Source organism: Girardinichthys multiradiatus, chromosome 20 (assembly GCF_021462225.1).
Source record: "Girardinichthys multiradiatus isolate DD_20200921_A chromosome 20, DD_fGirMul_XY1, whole genome shotgun sequence".
Classification (NCBI taxonomy): domain Eukaryota; kingdom Metazoa; phylum Chordata; class Actinopteri; order Cyprinodontiformes; family Goodeidae; genus Girardinichthys; species Girardinichthys multiradiatus.
This window is the reverse complement of record NC_061812.1, coordinates 34,222,515-34,243,541: the sequence shown is the minus strand read 5'-3', so window position 1 is coordinate 34,243,541 and position 21,027 is coordinate 34,222,515. Positions and strand designations below refer to the sequence as shown.

Sequence of the window (21,027 nt, the reverse complement as noted above, 5' to 3'; positions counted from 1 at the left end):
AGGACACATTTGCCCTAAGACAAAAAATATGAAGACGGGACAAAAGTTTGTCAGGGAGAATGAGGACACAGACAAGGATTCTAGAATAAAGTTTTTCAGACAGATGAGTCTAAAAATGAATTATTTGGACACGAGAGAACAGAGGACATATTTTGCTTAAATCAAATACAGCATTCCAAGAAAGGATCATCATAGCAACTGGGAAGCATGGAGTTCTAACTGTCGTAGTTTGGGAGGCAGCAGGACCCAGTCAGCTCACCATCATGGAAGACATGGAAATCCCTTCGTTGAGTCAAAGCTTAGATCTTGATTTAACTGAGATGCTGTGAGGTGGCATAAAACAGACTGTACATGCAAGAAACCCTTTCAAATATCTCACAACTCAAAGTGAGGAGCGGGCAAATGTTCCTTAGAGTGATGTCAGAGACTGATAGATGTCTATAAAAAGAGCCTCAATGAAGCGCTTGTAGCCAAAGCTGCTAATAGGAGGTAGGGTGTCCTCACTTCCTTTCCAGCTAGAAAATGCACATTTTTTTTTTTAAAGATATTTTTTCGGCACTAGTGGCCTTTATTTTTTGACAGTAGGCAGACAGGAAAGAGGGGTAGAGAGAGGGGGAGACATTCGGCAAATGTCGCCTGTTCTGGAACTCGAACCCGGGACAGCCGCTTCAAGGATTGTAGCCTCTACATATGGTCAGCGCTTAACCCCTACACCATCAGCGCCGCACCCTAGAAAATGCAGTTTTGTTGATTATTTTGGCCCAAGTAAAACCGGTTTAATTTTTGTTTTTTAATGGCTATTAAACAATTTTAAAGAACTGAAAATTTAACAAGGTGTGAAAATGCTAATTCTATAGCCATTGTGCCTGAAGGAGGTGCTGCTTTTTTTTTTTTTTACCCTTTCAAGGTGTTCTCCCACATATTTTTTCCACCACAAAAAACATACAGATAAACAAAAACATATAAAATAAAAACATGAGTTTTGGACGAGGATATAAATTTTAAAAATGGCCCATTTTCTTACTGTATGTGAGTCTGATGGTAAACACTCACCCCTACCATATATGGGCAGTGATGCAGGGAAGCATATACTTATCCAGAACAAGTTCAAGTGTGGAGGGTGTCAGAATAAAATAAAACTTTTATGTTATTTTAAATATGTAAGGAAAAATAAACAGACTTTTAATATCACATTGTATTTAATTTAACATAGCTTATCTTAAAACAAAGACTGTAATAACAAATGTGTTTTGGTTATTATTGATATCTGGTCAGCAAATTTACCTGACGAGGTAAAGACATTTCTGCCATAATCCATCGTTCCCAGTCATCCCAGAATATTTTCTTATTAATCATATTTACATTCCTTCTATCGTCCACCTATTCCTTCTCTATTTTCCCCTCATAGTTTAAAGCTTACACATTCAAAGGCATCCAAGAACCTCCCTCCCTTTAGTTGCCTTTCTTTCATCAGCCTCCATCCATTCCTCCACTGATGGAGATTTTCCTCTTTTATCCCAGCTACAAAGACTCATTCTTCCCTTTCTCTCTTTTCTGATGGAATTGGCATAATTTCTACATCTCCTATTAATTACCTTTTTTACCCGAACAAAATATTAACTGGTCTAAATAGAATGCCCACTTTCTGTCTTTGGCTGTAATTTGTTGTGGCAGGAAGATATGTTTTCAGCTACTTAAACTCCTGAGTGTTTTTTGTTTTTCTGCAGCAAATGGAGTAAACCTGTACTTAGAGATCCAATGTCACTTGAGACCTACTTAAGATGCTACTGGCAATACACTGCTTTTGAACAAAAAAAAAGTTAATTTGAGTTAAATGTAGCTGTTAGAGAAAATGTCAACAGAAATGTTTGAAAGCAGGCAGAATGGTACTTCACAGATAGACAAGATGCATAGATACTGGCACACACAAACACACAAACACCACATGGCACAACTAATGGAGGTGAGAATAAGAGGAAGAGAAGAGAGAAATGCAACTCAAACACAGCAGGATTTATCCACAAACCCACGCAGTCCAAACCTGTGTTTCTTTCCCTGCCACCCACATACACCAGCAGCATTTCTTTAAATTGTTTGTCTTCAAAAACTAAACCCCTGACAGAGGCTCAAAACGGGATTTGATCAAAGAAGTTTCACACACATTTAAGACCACAATGCATTCCTTCTTGCCAACATTAATGATCACAGTGGCATAGCTAAACTTAATAGGGTTACCAGAGTGATACTTTTCTTTAACTATAAACCCGTTCAATATTGTTTTGTTTACCTTTAAAAGTGCAGAACTTTTATAAATGTAGCCTTCAGTTAAAGGTCAATTTTAAATTGATATGAATCATTAAAGATTTTGTGGCTGATTTCGGTTTTGTTGGTTTGGGCCTGACCTGTGGATTCCCAATCTTTGTTGGTTCCGATATCTGTTCATGAACTATGATGAGAATAGAAAATGTTGTCTAGCCTTCCGCGAGGGGTCATTAATTATTTTTTATGCACAGAGGCAATTTCACGCTGTGGTTGTGAGAGCATTCACTGTAAAACAGCATTTTAAAATAAAACAAAATTATGACAGAGCTGACTTCTTCAACTCATTTGCGAATTATATCACTTCTTTACAAGACTGTGATTCAACAAAAGTGTTTTTAGTCAGAGGCTTATTCAGATCAGCTGCAACAAAGACTACTAAGGAGATCCTTTTTACCCACAGCCATCACCATCTATAATGAGTCCCCGAACAACACTTTAATAGTTCATGGTACTACAAATCTATCTTCTTTGGGGCTAGGTTTTTTTGTATTTTAATTGAACTGAATTAGCTATTCAAATTCAATTCAACTAAAAAAAACTTTATTAATCCCAAAGGGAAATTAAGTAGTGAATTGGTGCTAATTAAAATGACTAAAGTAGCAGTCCCTGTGCATATTCCCTTGAAATTGTAGACTTTTGTATTACATCAAAAATGTATAAAAGTCTACAAATTTATAAAAGTCTACAAATATTTCACAATCCAGCATGGATTCTGAACACTCAGAAGGATAAAATAGAGAACATTTGCTGCACTCTGTTCAGCCTTCCAGTTATCTCCTGAAAGTCTTGGTCTCTCTTGCAGCCACAAACCACAGACATATTTCAACTTGCCTATGTATACACTTCCTTTAAAATAACATCTTACATTGTTGTGCTTCCACTGATTTCATTCAACAACTCTCTGATACTGAAAGAAGCTAACTTTGAATCTTCCTATATCAGTAACAATTTCCATACCCGAAGAGTGCTTTTCTTACTGCAAACAGGTAGCACATAGGGGCAGTTCATTTTAGAGGGTACCAGTCAGGGCCAGTCAAGTTGACATTTGTAACCATTTTCCAGCCAATTTCTTCATACATCTCCAACTTTATATATACATTTTTTAAGCAGGAAAATAAATGGTAATTTAATTAATGTTCTTCTAAAGAACTGTAATCTGTCAATACATTTTAAATTTACTTCAGCTCATAAAAGATTCCCCACCCAAATGTTTAAAACTTGACAATTTTGAAAAAAAATATGCCAGGAATAATTTAGCCTGCTTTCTGCTACTCTTTATGTGCCACCATTAATTTAACCTGGAAAGCCTCAAAAAAGGGAGAAACAACGAGATAATGATTAGCAGGTTTATTAATGAAAATTATCTATTTGGCGCTCAGACCCTGGAGGAGGACGTGTAGTCTGAGGATGACGTGAGCTAGAAAGGCCATTTTAGGATTAGGATTAGGTACGTCTTCCCCCCCGGGAATCCGATCCTGGTGGTAGAGTGACCTGAAGAAGTTTGTAAGGAATGGGAGCCAGATGGCTGAGAAAGGGGAGGAGGAGGGTTGAAACTCAGCAACGAGCAGTGTCTTCCATGATGAAGGTCTTTAAATACAATGTCTTGGGAGATGATTGGACGAGGAGAAGAGCGGACCCATCTCTGATTGGAGCGCTATAGAGGAATAACCAGACTGAGTCTTCCATGTTGAATTTTCGTTAAAAACTCCATTATGCATAAATAGCATTCTACACATAAGGAATACATTTCACTGTTACTGTATTTTAATGATTTCATATTCATCAACTATTAAATCTCTGCCATTGCTGTAGCTTCCCTATCTAATTGCCTCAGTAATTAGTTGCACACAATGTTTCTAAGCACTGCTGATTTAAATCACTATTTTAGCTGGTAGTTTACTGGATAGCAAAATATTGAGATGGGTACTGATTTTAACCAGGTACTTCATTTAAAAGCCACAGGGGGACAACATTTTGATTAGGTCTAAAAACAACAGCATATTGGTGGTTACACAATCCTTCTGCTGCTATGCTCGCCAAACCTCAGTAATCAAGCCTGAAACTGAGTGGTACTTCACCTGATATCTCAGGGGCAAGCATAAAAACAAATATCTCCAGCAGGAGCCCACAGGTTCAGAGAGGTCAAGTACTGTGTGAGGGGTGGTAGAAGTGTTTTCTTTTAAATAGTTAGCCTCTGCTGACGGTATTCAGAAGCACAGTAAAATTATTGGCATTCTGTAGATGGCCTGCACAGCAGTCTGACAACATTGTGGAGTGGGACAAGTGACCGCAGAATGTTTTAGATCATAGTTCTGGTATAAATCACACCACTTCAGACCTTCTTAGATCCCTTCATTCACATTATAAGGTCCTGCAATTTTATCCTGTCATTTTAAGATATTTATTGCAATAATGATAATTGTGAAAACAAAAAAGTATTTAAAAATTAATCTCCACCCTTTTGGCTATAAATGAGCTCTACAAGCAAAAGTTACTCTAAAAATAAAACCTAACCATTATCCGATACACGTTACATTTGTTGCAAGTGGTGCAATTGTACTGCTAAACAATGAACAATTATTGTGTTCACAATTTTTTTAAGTACATTAATGTTTATTGATGCTTGCATGAAACCAACAATTGAAAAAACAGTTTAGAAAAAATATCAGTCCCAAACATGTGCTCCGTTTCAGGGATTTGCAAACATTATTGGAGTTTATAGTTATCACACTAAATCACATTTCTTAATATAATGCCTTTTCAACCAAAAATGATGAACAATAATTGTCCATCCCTAATTATGTTATACAAATTTGACATGAATAGAGGTCAGAGGTTTCAAAAGAGTTATGGCTGGGGGCAGAGGATCACCTTTCAGCAGAACAACGAGCCAAAACATAAAGCTAGATATACAACAAAGTGTTATAGATCAAAGCCAAATCAGCTCTGCCCAAATCTAAAAATTAAATTTAGAACCTGTGACAAAACTTCCAAAGTGAAATTCAAAAGTGCTATCCGTTCGGTCTGACAGAGCTAGGGCTTTTCTGCAAGAATAATGATAAATAAATAAAAACATTGGGTGTGCAAAAATTGGTAGAAACATAGGCTTACCCCCAAAAGACTTACAGTTGTAACTGCAAGGAAAATGTGCTTTTACAGCGTATTAAATAAGGAGGGCTGAATACAAAAAACATAAAAATCTGCAAACTAAAAATCATTTTTCTTGCACTAGTTAATATTGATCTCTCATATGAAATATCATTAAGGTACATTGAATTTTGACAACTTTACAAAAATGTGAGAAAGTTCAAAGAGTTGGATATTTGTAAGCCACTGTAAGCACAGGAAAATGTCAGCATAAAACACAACATCTTAATGGGGACATAATGGGTATATGGCTACATTTGCACTGAGCTATAGAAATCTGCTTGGTATGAGCAAAGCCTAAAATAAAAACATTGTGAATGTTTACATGTGTGGGGTGCAATATTTAAACAATACCTAAATACATTACAAGTAGCTTTTGGACATATAATTACATATGTTTGCTTGAAATGTCCATAGTGTCAAAATATAGATTTAAATATTTGATCCAAGAGTGACTGAACCCACAAACTCTAAAACAGAGGGCCTTAGTGTGCTTACATTAATCTAGTCTATATAATTCACACCAGTTTACAAATACAAAAGAACCATATGCAAGACAACGGTCCAAACAGAGACCATACCAGAAGATGGACAGGGGAACTGATAACTGAGAGTGGGCGAAAGGCCATACCCTGAACTGCCTTTAACAGATGGTAAAGGGAAGAGTGTGTGAAAAATGTGGATGTGTGTGCAAGCATGAATTATAAAACATAAAACAACTTTTGAGTGACATGTAAGAAAAGCTGCCCCACTGCAGATAGTGAAGTGGGGAGACTTCAAAAGGCAGCCAGAAAGAGGGAGATAGATATTCTAGTGATGTTAAGATCAAAACTTTAGAAGGAAAAAAAGATAAGTTGGCTGCTGGTTTAACTGGCAGAATGATTGACAAACAGTCTGATAGACACTAAAAGATATATGGTAGAGCTTACATGAAGCCCATCATAGCTGTAAGCACAGAGAAAAAAAAACTGAGGTCAAAACAACCAGAAAATACAGCCAACCAAATGTAAAGAAAGGGCTTTAGAAGACCATCGTGTCACTACATGCAGAAGAAAAAAAAAGATTAACTATATTCAAGAAAACAGTGAGCTGTAATTAAAAAAATATGCTGTAATGTATCAACTGCAGACAATAATTTAATTTGTCAGAAAAATACAATGTTCCCCCTTTATCACAAAGAAGAGCAAATGTGCTTTAGAAAATCCATAAAACACAAGGAGATAACAGCAGAAGAAGAATAGAGCTTTTAAGCTGTCGGGAGGTTTTCACCACCCTAAAAGCTTGGTGGTCTCTTAAAAAGTCATGTTATTGTTGCACAAAGCTGAAATTAATGCATCAAAGACGGTGTTTCTGCCCAACAGCAGCTAGTTTATTTAGCTTGTTGGTTTTATTGAAAGTTGACCTCTCTCTGTTTGGCCAGTTCATCTGAAAAGTAAGTCGGTAATTTATTTGCTGTCCATCAGAAAAGAGAAAAATAGCTCTGGTAAATTTTATGAAGCATATTCTTGCATATTTAAAAAATATTTTAAAGGTTTTTGTCACCTGAGGCTTTGCATGGGTAGATTTGTTTTGGCCCACAGGCTCTAAAGACAGTGGAGATGGTTGTGGACTTCAGGCAGAACCCAGCCCCACCTGCCCCCATCACCCTCTGTGACTCCACAATTGACACTGTGGAATCGTTCCGCTTCCTGGGAACCATCATCTCCCAGGATCTCAAGTGGGAGCCAAACATCAGCTCCCTCATCAAGAAAGCCCAGCAGAGGATGTTCTTCCTGCGGCAGCTGAAGAAATTCAACCTGCCAAAGACTATGATGGTGCACTTCTACACAGCCATCATTGAGTCCATCCTCACCTCCTCCATCACCATCTGGTACGCCGCTGCTACAGCCAAGGATAAGGGCAGGCTGCAGCGTGTCATTCGGTCTGCTGAGAAGGTGATAGGCTGCAGTCTACTGTCGCTCCAGGAACTGTACACCTCCAGGACCCTGAAGCGGGCAGGGAAGACTCTGGCTGATCCCTCCCACCCCGGTCACAGACTCTTTGAGACTCTCCCCTCTGGCAGGAGGCTGCGGTCCATCCGGACCAAAACCTCACGCCACAAGAACAGTTTTTTCCCATCTGCCACCAGCCTTGTTAACAAAGCCCGGAAACCACCCTGACACTCTCCATTTCACCCACACCCCCCCTCTTTTTGCTGACAGGACACCTGTAACCTGTAACTCTATGTGTTACATTAACGCTCAGCTTGGACTCCTGCTTTACTTGCACTGCCATACTTGCACAATAATCACCTGCACTGTTGTATTGCTCTTGCATCTTATACTGCTCTATATTTACTCTCACTCACTTAAAACTGTGCACATATATTTATATTATATTGTAGATATGTTTATACTGTTTAATTTGTACTGTATTGCACCAACTACGCCAAAACAAATTCCTTGTATGTCCAAAAACGTACTTGGCAATAAAGCTTTTCTGATTCTGATTCTGATTATGTGTGCAATAAATAGGTCATCCTTAAGATGTAAAAAAGCTTTTGCAAAAAACACAATTAAGCACGTCTAATGAATATGATCACCTACTCGACAAAAACAAATCCAGCTACAATAAGTCATGAAATACAGGCAAATCTCAAAAAATTTGAGTATTATTAAATGAAGACTCAAGATTCTGTTTAACAGAAAAAAATGTAAATACTTAGCGTGTTAAAAACAGAATTAGATTATTCAACAGAGATTCCTTACAAACAAACTTTTATTTTATTAGTTAAAACACAAAACACATTAGGACAGCCTTAGAATTAGATGAGAACAAAAACTTCAAGTGTACTAATCAAACTTGGACTGGATTATTCTATACTGATTAATCATTCTTAAATACACAGTTTGTGATTTATTTTTGTCCCCAATAGTTCTGAGCCTGGTAAAGAGGACCTGGAGGAGCCGGACGCTGAATGACCTGAGGGTGCGGGTGGAGGTTTGGAGTGGAATGAGTAGATAAGATGGACTATGGCCACCGATGCATTTGTGGGTGAGCAGAATAATTTTATATTGGATCTGAAATAGGACTGGGAGCCAGTGAAGGGAGTATCTTCTATCATCTGCTGGTGTTGGTCCATTGGGTTCTATCAAGTCTGAAATCAGCGTGGCCACCACCCTGAAAGGTTTAGAGTACCTCATGCTTCCTTCAGCTGACAAGCTGAAGGAAGCTGATGGATATGCTGATATCATTTTTCAGCAGGGCTTGGCACCTGCCCACACTGCCAAAAGTACCAATACCGGCTTTAAAATCCTTGGCATTACTGAGCTTGATGGCCCAGCAAACTGGCCTCACCTAAACCGATAAAGAGAAGCGGCAAAACGAAGATGAGAAACATTAAAGCCAACAGGGTAGATAAGCTGAAGGATGCTATTAAAGCAACCGGACCTTCTTTAACCCATCAGCAGAGCCACAGGCTGATCGCCTCCATGCCACGCAGCACTGATGCGGTAATTCATGTAAAGTGAACTTCAACCAAGTATTGCATGCATATATAGTACATAGACATAGTTTTTCAGTATGTGTACATTTCTGTATTCGATATCCTTTTTATTGGTCTGATGTAACCTCATGTAATTTTCTGAGAAAGTGCATTGTGGATTTTCGTTCACGGTAAGCCGCAATCAACAAAGTTAATTAAATAAATGGTTAAAATATAATATTATGTGTGTAATGAATCTATATATTATGAAAGATTTACTCCTGGACCTAAATTACTAAAACAAATTAACTTGTCCATCATACTCTAATTTACTGAGATGAACTGAGACCCTGTTTGGGAAAACTGAGGTTCAAAGGCTCTGCTCTCTCCCACAGTTTTTAGAGATCCATTAATTGGCAGGAAAACATTACTGTTTGCATGTCCACAGAGGTCCTGCTTATTTTATTTTTTTAACTGTGCTGACTGGTAAGAAGCCTCCAAGCCAGCTCTTTGGATCTTTTTTTTTAACAGTGGTATGTTCACAGCACCAAAGATTCTGTTGGTTCTAATTTAAAGAGGTAGTTTGTCCCAAAACTAGGTCTCAAATCATTACTTGAATTATTCAAGTAATTCCATCAATACAATTCCTGGAGTCCGGACGGGTGGTTATTTATGTTGCACAAAGCAGAAGGAGAGCACTCGCATGTGCAATGAAATGAGAGTGAGGTTGGATATATAGAAGGCACTGTTTAATGTGCCTCGATTTAAATGTGCTGGTTACCTTTTTGATAGGTATTGTGTAATTATTTTTGATGTCTTCTCTGTTTTACACAACAAAACCAGAAGATTGTACCTTGGCTCTGAAGTACAGTTCTATGGTATGACATAATGCTATTTTCATGTTTAAAAAAGTATCCTTAAAAATCCAGAATGCAATATGGTACACTTTATGTATTTTTTGTTTGTGACCATTCTTACTACAGATGCCGCTAATAACTGAACTGATGTTTAGTCAACCAGAAAGGGTTGAGCTTTTGACATGTTTATGTTAGAACTTTTTGTTGTAGCTGCACATACATCCTTTGCTAGACGTGCCGTGTTATTGCATTTGAAGCAATAAAATGTTGAATAAAGTCACGCGCAAACAAGAAGAAATGTCTGATGGAGAGCTGCGATAATGTGCACAATAGTTGGAGCAGCCCATTTACGCCGGGTTAGCACCCTTACGCCTTGTGACCTATTTTAAGAGGAAATTAAATTTGATTTTACCAGTGATGACACAGCCTTATAAATGTAAACATGAGTCAGTGGACTTCCACACTTCCAGCATAAATGAGATGCCTACATGGGAGTGGAAACCACAGTACACGCATAGCTAAATACACAATTAATTAACGGAATATTCCATGGAGAACAACATTACAAAAATATCTGATAACTGTAGCCAAAGTGAGATAATAAAATATATAGATCACCTTTCCCATGGGTTGAGGTGTGACTTAGTTGTATTTAAAGAGGGGACACCTTTGTCTTTAATTGTGGCAGTTAGGCCATCAGTGTGTTTTACTGTTCATGCCGCTTCTGCCACTGCTGACAGTCATTCTAGCATTAATGCACGTTTGGCCTTATGTAAATTAATTCAGAAAGTGATACTCATTAAATAGATTCACTACACACAGTTGTAAGAATTAATTAATATTCATCAAGAATTATAATTTAAAATAATAATTTGAAAAATATTAATTTCTTAACCAAAAATCATCACTTACAAATAGAAATCAGAGATATCCTCTGGTGTTGTGATTATGTGCTCAAAGCTCTTTAATAATTACAAATCATTGACCAAAACCACAAACTGTCACTGTTTATTCAACCACTTCACCGAAGGTGGGGGAACTTCAACCTTGTTTTGACAGATAAATCACTCTTGCACGAAATAAACACAATCGCTTCTCTTAATTATATATATGAAGATTTATTGAAGCCAAATAATTCTGATATACCATTATTCTGGTCCAAAACCTTCACCTAACTAACAAGTACTGTTCTACACAAAGGGAATAACAATGACTACCTAACAATAATAATAAAAGAAATATATATATATATATATATATATATATGCATTTAGTGTCTATGAAGATCAAACCAGCAGTTTATGGACAAAATGTGTAATTTGGGTTAAATGGAAAGAAATCCTCCTGTCGTGTTGATGTCTCAATCGCAGCTGATGAAACGGTGGGGCCACGCCCCTTTAGCCATTATCAGCTGATCGCCCCAAATCTTGACAAAAAGTCATAAAACTCTGAGGCGGGGTCTCAAAGGAAAATCTCCAGCAATAAAACTGGAACAAAGAGTGGTCGGGCGAGGGCCAGACCGCAGCTGCCTTGAATGAAAAACTTTTAAAAGTCCAACTTCTAACTCCTGGATGATTTGGGATCAGCCAGACAAAACATTAACCACGCACAATTCAGCAGCGCTTGCGCAGCAAATAAAAATACAGTTCAGCATAACATAATTCAATCAGTATTGCATGCAACAAGTTAATACCTTAGATTAACTACTGGTGATCCTACATCAACTTAACTGCCTCATCCTGCCCAGACTTCTAAATGCACCTTTCCGGTTTAATATGAAAAGAACAAAATTACTTTGAAGTTGATTTCTTCTCTCCATCGGTTGAGGCTGGATCAGGTCTGAAGAAAAGGAGGGGAGGGGGATCACGCGTCTGTGATCAAATTAAAGATAAAAAAAAAAAAACAGTAACTTGTCATCCGTCCAGGAGGGGAAAATATGAAGAACCTTTAGTCGACTGCATACACAAGGAGGAAACTCTTCCCCTTGGACATAGAACTTCTGTAGGTTTTCACCTGCGCCGGTTGTGGCGCGGTCTTCGATTGACAAATAAATCCTCTGATCTTCTCGTATCAGACAGATTTCCAGCTTTCAAGCTCTTCCAGGAATGGCCTGTTGAGCTGCGCATGTCAAAATATGCGACCAAAATAGATTACCCCAACACAGTGATAATTTGGGTATTTATATAGGTTGATTATGATGATAATGGCTTAAAACCAATGAAAATCCAAGATCCAGTTTCTCCTAATGAAAAGTATGTCCATATTCTGAACAGTGTATGCACTCAACACTTGGCCAGGCCTCTTTTTGTATGAATTTCTGCATCAATGCAGCATGGCATGGAGGCAATCAGTCTGTGGTACTGCAGGTTGCTTTCACAGAGCCCTTCAGCTCAAGCGCAACCAGACACTTTTACTCTTGCAAATTATTTCTAAATGAAATGTAAAACTTAATATGATGTGAGAAGAGGACTTTGGACAACTGAGCAACAGCCCAGTCCTTTTACCCCTCAGCCCAGATAAGACACTTCTGACCTTATGTCTATTTTAGATGTGGCGAAATACAAAAGATGTGACACCTTGAATGCACTTTCCTTTACAATCTTTTCAAGGTTGTAAGAGAGAAGTTACTTATGAAATATTGTTTATCACACCTTTTTCTTCCATACAACTTTCCCTTGATATGATTGTATACAACACGCCTGTTTTTAGGCTATTGCTTCTTGTGGTTTGCAGTATCTGTCAAGTCAGCAGTCTTTCCCATGATTGTCTAGGCCATAACTTGAGAAGTGCCAGTAATTTATTAGCTGGGGTTCAAGGTTATTTAAATAGAATAATGTCAATAGTAACATACCATGGATAAAGTTTACTTACAAGGTCACTTAAGATATTTTTATTTTAAAAAGCACAAAAGACCACCCTAAACACTAGACAGAGCCTATATAATGGCTTTCCATAATTAGTGATTTATTGCCTATTTGTGCCTGAGTTCAACGATTGTTTTGAGATAAAGCAAACACTTACACACAAACCTACACTTCACGACAAAAGGTGCTATCTAAACTAATGCACTGCTAAATGTGATAAAAGTGTTAGATGAAAGGCAGTGAGGGACATTTAAGTAAGGGAAGACTGAAAAATAAGGAATAAATCTGTAGTGACAGCTGCATGAGACTTGAAAGAGAAGCAGATAATACATTGGAAAAAAAAAGACTTTTACATGGTGCTAAGCCTGAATGTGATTGTTGTAACAATGCAGGCTTATCAGTTGTTTCCTTCGACTGTTCTTCTATTTTATGATTAACTCATTTGAGAAGATGCGCTCACATTTTTATCTTTATGAAGTTTTATTGTGGATCTTTTTTATCAAAACAATGGGAAAAATATATTGTAAACATTTCACATTAAACGTTACAGATAAAGCGGACTGACTATGCTTTTGAGGCTTTACTCTTGGTCTTGGTGGCAACACCATTGAAATATCACAGAAAGGCATGCAAAATTCAAACTATGCTTAAATGTCTGATTTCAATCAAATGTAAACAACTTTATTTGAACTCTACCTAAAAAGAGTCATTCAAAACCCAAACAGAAGTCTACCAGAAGCCTCTTGTAGGCTGCAAAAAGCATGTACAATCCTAGCAGTCGGTGCAATTAAAAGAAATGTCACAGAATGTAAAACTTGTTCTGACAACAGGAATGGGCTAGTATGATAACTATAAGGTAAAAACATAGTTGTTTTAAGCAATTACAGTATTTAGACAAAAATTGTGAACAAAAACATACCATGATTTTATAGCTTATTTAAAAAATTAAAAAACATTATATCTCCTGCAGCTAAAATACCAACATATTTATTATTACACCTCTAATAATTTCATATGCATAGAATTGAGCAAAACGTTGGCTGCCTAACAGTCATGCTGTTTCTAACATCATGACTACCAGTGTTTTTGTGACATGAAATCTCTGAAGACAGCCAAATTTGGCTGTCCTGTAATTAAGGGAAAAGTCTATCAACCTTCTTTCAGCTAGCTGATTGGCAGTGCACAGCAAAAGGGGAGAGGGGAAGCACGAGAAATGTCCGGTCACTCTATGACTTTCTCTGGCATCTCGTTAAAAGGGTTTTAAACTGTGCAAGCTGTGAAGAATATGATGGCATACTTTTGACACTGATAACAAGCCCAAGCCCAGCTATCCATGAATAAAAAATACTCCAATCGCATGAGACAAAATACAAGAAAATGTTTAAAAAGTTCCCTTTTGCTATAAAACTTTTTCTTCACACTGAGTGTGTGTCAGGCAACAGCTGGAATGATAACATCTGATAATAGACTGGATGGAGATTGTCACGCTTTAATGTGAAATTTTCCAGGCTTACAGGTTTAAATCTCATTTATAGAAACATTTATGAGTTGTTTAAAGTCTGAGATTGGGATAATAATAAAAAAAATAAAAAACTTCAAGAGTCTCAAAGGTCAACCTGAAAAGACACCATCTTCGAAATAGTGGTGCAGGCCAGTCTTTAAAATGAAAGATTTAATCTCTGTTAGATTATCCCTATAAAGAAAGGGTAGACAGAGAAGATGTCAGCGATAAAATGTCAGGGTCAAGCTTGTTTTTCTACACAAAAAAAGAAAGCCACAGACTGAACTTTACAAAAGACAGAAGCTCAGTATTCAGTGAATTTCAGGTAAATGGACACACAGATGTTTACGTTTTCAGCAATAAAAGTTATACAAACGTTTATCCTGCAGTATGACAAAGATATGGAAAAATCTACATTATCAATAAATACTATTATGTTACTTGGCTATGATATATAATTATATTTGATGGATAAAAGTACAGGAAAAGTGTTGATCTGATGTGTGAATAACATATTTTGTTTTTCTTTACTTGACCTTTTACCATCATTATTTTGACCTTTTTCATATTGATGTTTCATTTAGCCTGCAGGTCTCATTTTACTGAATTTTGACTCCGAATGAAATAAGTGTTAAAAAGAAAAAAACTAAACTTTCACTGTCAATTTATACCACTCATACCTCACCAAAAATAGGTCCTTTGAAAGAATATAAAATGTTTCTTCCCCACAGAGCAGCAACCCACTGGTAATAACGCTTTGAAACAATATAAAACCACTGATTGCTTTTATTCTGAGCCTTTGCTTTTATTGGCTGTTGGAACAGCCAAATTCGTCAATTGTTGCTCTGCGCCTGTTACAACTTTGAAGCTGCATAAAGACATTCTGCCATGATAATAATGTGCAAATTACTCCATTCAGAATTTCTTTTTGATTGAGAAATTGAGTAAATAAAACACTTTGCAGATAAGCGTTGGGTTTAAACACTGTTTGCAAAAGCAAAGCAAAATGCTTTTCAAAGCACTGAATGCAAAACTCATTTTTGTATGCTGGTAATGATGTTAGCCTCCAAATAGAAAGCATGTGTAATTTCTTTATTCTCCAGTCTGAGGTGTCCAATAATTTAACAGGAGAGACGGAGATCACATCAAAGTAATTAAAAAACTGAAGGTTCCTGGTCTTTTTGCTCTACTGCCGGCATTACAGTCAGGTTACCTCAAAATAAAATGCAAATAAATATGGTGTTCAGGAAAGAAAACTGCACATTCTTTGTATTTTCCCTCACACCCACATATAGACTACAGCCATGCCTTACCTTTTTTGCTTGCTGAACACAGTTCATGTACTGCTTGGCCAGGCTGGAACAGTGCAGTGTCTGCTGTGGGTTTTCTCTGTAGCATTCAAGCACCCGGGCCTGCAGCTCAGTGCACAGAGATGCGGTGTATCGGGGCCTGAAAGCAGAGCACAGAGAGAAGGGTCAGTAATTTAATTCTTCAGTCAATCTGAAAAAAATCACAACATAGATGCCTGTAATTATAAAATGATGTCTAGTTTAAATGAGATTTGTCTCTGTTCACAGACACTGTTGCAGCAACACCAACAACAGCAAATAATAAGTGATAAACACTTCGTTAGCAATTTATTGACGTGTACCAATCTCTGTTGTTCTGTTTAAACTGTAAAAACATTTGAGAGGCCTTTTGTACGTCTTAATTCTGAATAACAAGGGCCCCATGCCTTTTTCCAAAATCCCCAACTCTTTGGTTTAGAAACACGACATTCCTGTGTGTCACTTGTAAAATCTGGACATTATCTGTTATGTCTGTTATGCATTGAAGAAAAAACAAAAAAAGAGTCGGTTTTTTTTCACAAAATCACCAGCGCTATTAGTGGCATTTAATACTTTTTAAGTATGAGCTTTGTTTCTCAGAGTGTCTAGAAAGTTTTAATCAGAAATCCATGGCTTCCATGGTTCCCTTAAGTAGAATTATGAGTCAAAGAAGTGGCATCTGGGGTCTTCACGTCTCCATTAATAAAACTTTTTCAGGCTTTTAGACACATCTTTAGGGGGGGCATCCACAATTATTGGGGGGTGCTGCATTTAAATAAACTCAGCCAATATTGTACACTGTGTTATATTTTACAAGTACTTTATATTTCAACCAGCTGCTCCCTTAAGATGAATGCATCATGGCTAAAAACAGATCTAGAATGATCGAGAAAGCCATACATTATTCTATTTAATCTTAGTAAGAGCACAGTTGATAAGGTTTGTCCTCCCCGGAAATACTAAGAGATGCACAAAAAAAAAAAAGAGTCTTTGTCAGTGATGAAAATTAAACAAAAAATAAATAAAGGGGTAGTTATTTTTTTTATTCAGGCTTCTAAAACCAACATCTAAATTCTGGCTTTGATAGAAGGACAAACCAAATTGGCAATTGTTGAGCTTGTTAGAAACTGGAGTGACAGGAACACAAGCAACTTCCAGCTCATATCAATAAATATTAATAAAAAGCAAAAGAAAATGGAAAAATAAATTGTTCAAAATGAGACTGTTTGTAGTTTGCTTTAGTTGCAGTTGAACAAGCTATGTTAGCTTCAAAAGCAGGCTGTCTGTAGAGCGAGATGAATTATGCATCAAGCAAGCAGCTTAGTAGTCAATGTCAAACTTTCTTTTTTGGTTATCTGACTCGCACATTCAGTTTGTGTACGGCAACAAAGGCACACAATTCAAGCCACACCTACCAAGACATTTAGGCACATACACTCAGGCTCAAACCTTCACACAGGTACTCAATGCTAATCCTACAAGAGGGTAATCCTTGATTGCTCTGTCGCTTGTGGTAATTTAACTGCTGTTGTGACAGAATATGAAAAGGGAGGGATATGGATGAATACATTCACACACATGAATCCAATACACAGAAACACAAAGCAGATAGTACCGCTTTGAATTGGTTTGCTTTTTATTCAAGTCCTTATAGCAACAAATTATTGCTATTTTCTAATGCAACAGATTTGAATGTATTAATAATTTAGCTCAATTAAATTCCTTTCATATTCACCCTAATTTAATTATTATTGAGGTAATTTCATTAAATTTGAAGATATTAATATTGTTGCTCTCCCTCTAAAAATTGTATGACTTTTGCAGAGAAGTTTCTGTGTAAATGCAGAAGATGTTCCTCTAAGATGTAGGTTTATTTTACTGCATTACTTGCGCTACAGAAGTATGAATCTCATTTGACAAGTGCATTTATATAAACCCATACAATGACAGACCCAGGCTGCTGAACTCGATGATGATCTGGATGGTCCTCTTGAGTTTTGGATTTGAAGCACACAGGATTTTCTTCTTTCAACGCAAAGATCTGTGATACTTATGTATACAAGTGTTCAGTCTGAATGTAGAACAGTCCATAATTATTGTGATCAGCTACATAAAACAAATGTTCATCACTAGGCTTACCAAAACTAACATGAGTTTCAGCTCAGAATCCTAACCATGGCTTTTATAAATGGCCGGTATCAGAGTAGCTGACTGCACTGAACTTCTAAATCTATTGCTACTCTTCTCTATTATGTTTGCCACATCTTTAAAGCCATAGATGTTTTTGGTGAAAACATTTGATGGGATGAAGCCAAATTTGCACCACTGCACTAGAATTTATGTAAGCGCTACTAAAATGTCACAGCAATGACCTTAAAATGACATTAACCAATCTGTTGCTACGCGTTGGACACATATTGTCTGCACTAATAATGAATAACTCGCCTCATCAAGCTGAATCCTTAGAGGGGCTCCCACTTACAGCAGGCTCACCTACCTTTTGATGTATTTAGCCATTATTTTGTTGTCTCCTAGGTAGCAGTCACTGACTGTTTACTGCATCAAACTTTCCTTGAATATATATGTGTGTGTGGGGGGGGGGGGGGGGGGGGGGGGGGGGTCCTCCTGCTGTAGAACGACTATTCAAACTGCAGGTGGGTCAAAAGTGACACATAATTCAAAGCTGTTGCAGGACTTGTTCTACAAACTGAGCTTTCACATATATCAACCTACATATAACAGTTTTTGTAAAGCCAACATACAAAGCAAGAAAAGAAACCATGTGATAGTAGCTTTAGAAGGTGTGGGATTCCTGAATATGGTAGTGAAAGAGCTGCATGACCAAATGGATCAAGTTCATCCAGCTAACTGAAGGCAAGTAATGTTTAGCCTCACAGCACACACTGGGTAGGTTCATCAGTGATCAAAAACAGGTTGTGCTTCATATCTGCCAGTTTCCCGGATCTCATCCTGCAGAGCATATAAGCTAGTAATTGAGGATTTGGGGCTAAGCAGTTAATCAAATTCATCATTTGTTTTGCCTCCAAAAGGATCACAAAACGTCATTCTCAAAAAACAATTTATTACAAATAGATTTTTGCAAAATTAGAGCATGCATGCTCAAGGATCAAACGATCACCTGGCGATGAAAGGTTGACCAGTCTGGTGTGAAGTTCCTGCCCTTTAAAAGGCTAAACCCAGGCGTGCCGTGTTTCGAAAAGTCATAGCAAGTAATGATGGAAAAAAGACAAAAGAAAGATAAGCAGCAGCATCCCCCTGGCAGGCATGGATTGACGAATTGCCGATACAAAACATCTTCTCGTTGACGGCACCATTTCATGCCTGAAAAACATGGGAATTCAGCGACCAAAACTGCAAAGGTAGGAAATGGCTAATAGGAGAAATGAAAATGACCAGTGTTTGACAGCAGCAGCAGTGTTAAGAAAATAAAAAAGGTTGAATCAGTTAATTTTGTGTGGAAACACTTTGGACATAAACACACAAACATAGATCAAAAACACACGACGTGCATTTCTGAACCAGCTGTCAACACATCAGAAATGTAAACTCTGAGGGATCTATGAACAGTTAATACAGAAAATGCCTGGAATTTATGCAATATATGCCTGGAATTTACGCAATTTAAACACGTGTACGATCTTGTGGTGGCTTAGTGCACTACAATGTGAGCAAATTTGCATGATCAAACTTTGTGTAATTTGTGTTAACTTTGTGTTATTTGTTATTAGTTGTAACAATTATTATTACTGAGTTTAATGCATTGTTGTTCCAGATTCAATGAACAATCGTGTAAATAATCAACATTGACTTAAGTAACAATGATTATAATATTTTTCCACAATTGAGGAGCCATACAAGAAATCCAAAAAAGTGAAAGATGGTATAGTAATCTCAAGCAAGGGCAAATATGACAAAGGCACTTATGTAATGAGGCTAACAATATAGGATATATATAGGATTGACTTTAGGAACTTTATTGTATTTATCGAATGTAGAGTCTAAGCCAAGGCTGTAAAAAACATAGGTATGGATTGAAAGGACAAAACCTCCTTACATCCTTACTTTCAAATTTACCTGCAACAGGAATTTCATACCATAATACACATAACACAGGTCAAAGACAGAAATACAGAATGCAAGTGTAAAATGCTTTTTCTGTGCTAATAATAAATAATTTATTTTTGTATGAACATTCAAAACCAAGAATGTGATGAAAGCATGACCACTGCTTAACCTGTTGCCACAGTGTTACATGAAGGACTGTGAACTTAAATGTTTCACCACAGGATGTTCAGGCTGCATACAAAGAGCAAGAGATGGAGAATGAATTTGCGTTTAATTCAATAAGGAAGCACATGTTTCATCATGTCAAATGAAAAATTGAAGATGACCACTTGACATTCACACACACACACACACACACACACATACACACACACACACACACACACACACACACACACACACACACACACACACACACACACACACACACACACACACACACACAAACACACACACACACACACACACACACACACACACACACACACACACACACACACAGTCATGCACAGGCTTCGATGCTTGTACGCACAGCAACACCCAGACAACACTCAGAGCTGTACTCGTACCATGCCAGAAAGCAATTACAGATTCATGCCTCCTTCACATTTGAATGAGCTCAGAAGTTCCTACCTTCACCAACAAAGACACAACAAATGTGCACGCCAGTGTGTTAGCCTGTGTGTTATCTGTTCTTCACAAATCCAAAGTATGTGTGTGTGTGCACGCATGTGAAACTCTGTGCATACAAATAAGACTTGAGAGAAATTTCTCTGCACTGGCGTGTCTATTCTGCAGTCTTAGTATGTGTGGGTGTGTGTGCTTGCATGTGCAGTGGAGGGTAAAGCGACAGGATTAAACAAATCAGTGGTAGTGAGAATATTCATGAAGAGGGAAGTGAATGCAGCCTATCAGCGAGAAAGAGACCGGATGTGACAATGATGAATTAAATGATGAATAACCCTTGCAGTTTGCATTGACAAACAGTAGTTGATGGCAACCATCAAAGTCTACTTTTTACCTTTTCCTCATTATAAAAGGTGCAGTGCCACTAGGTGCACTGGAGGTAGTCAAACAGTTCTCCATGTTTACCCAGCAGTCAGGAAGTCAGGTTACTGATAAGGCACATGCAAGATCTGTTCTGCCCATTGATGATTGATGATAGTTTCCAACTTGTCCAACATGCTGGACACAGATACTGATGTAATATAGTAATACAATTCTTCATGGTACTGCAACAGACAGCCTTCCTCTGAAACACTGAATGTGATGTTCAATTAATTATGTAAACTATACGGTTAAGAGGCACTGAACATAAAGAGAATGTTTGTCATTAAGTAATTATCAGATTTCAAAGTGATTAGAATGAAACATACGTAATGTCAAACAAAGACATTCATGGGTTGAGAATGTGAGTCAGATTTACCCGTGTTCCCACATCTGTCTTTCACTTCTGCCA

At 37.4% G+C, this 21,027-nt stretch overlaps 1 protein-coding gene across 2 annotated transcripts in view; it reads right to left on the bottom strand.

The window, feature by feature from the left end:
- Window positions 1-21,027, bottom strand: part of chchd6b (coiled-coil-helix-coiled-coil-helix domain containing 6b) — a 93,176-nt gene that overhangs the window by 10,272 nt on the left and 61,877 nt on the right. For both annotated transcript variants that reach the window (XM_047346297.1, XM_047346298.1), the window contains one exon: window positions 15,468-15,603. In XM_047346297.1, the coding sequence (XP_047202253.1) occupies window positions 15,468-15,603 (136 nt within the window). The remainder of the gene's footprint in view (window positions 1-15,467; window positions 15,604-21,027) is intronic.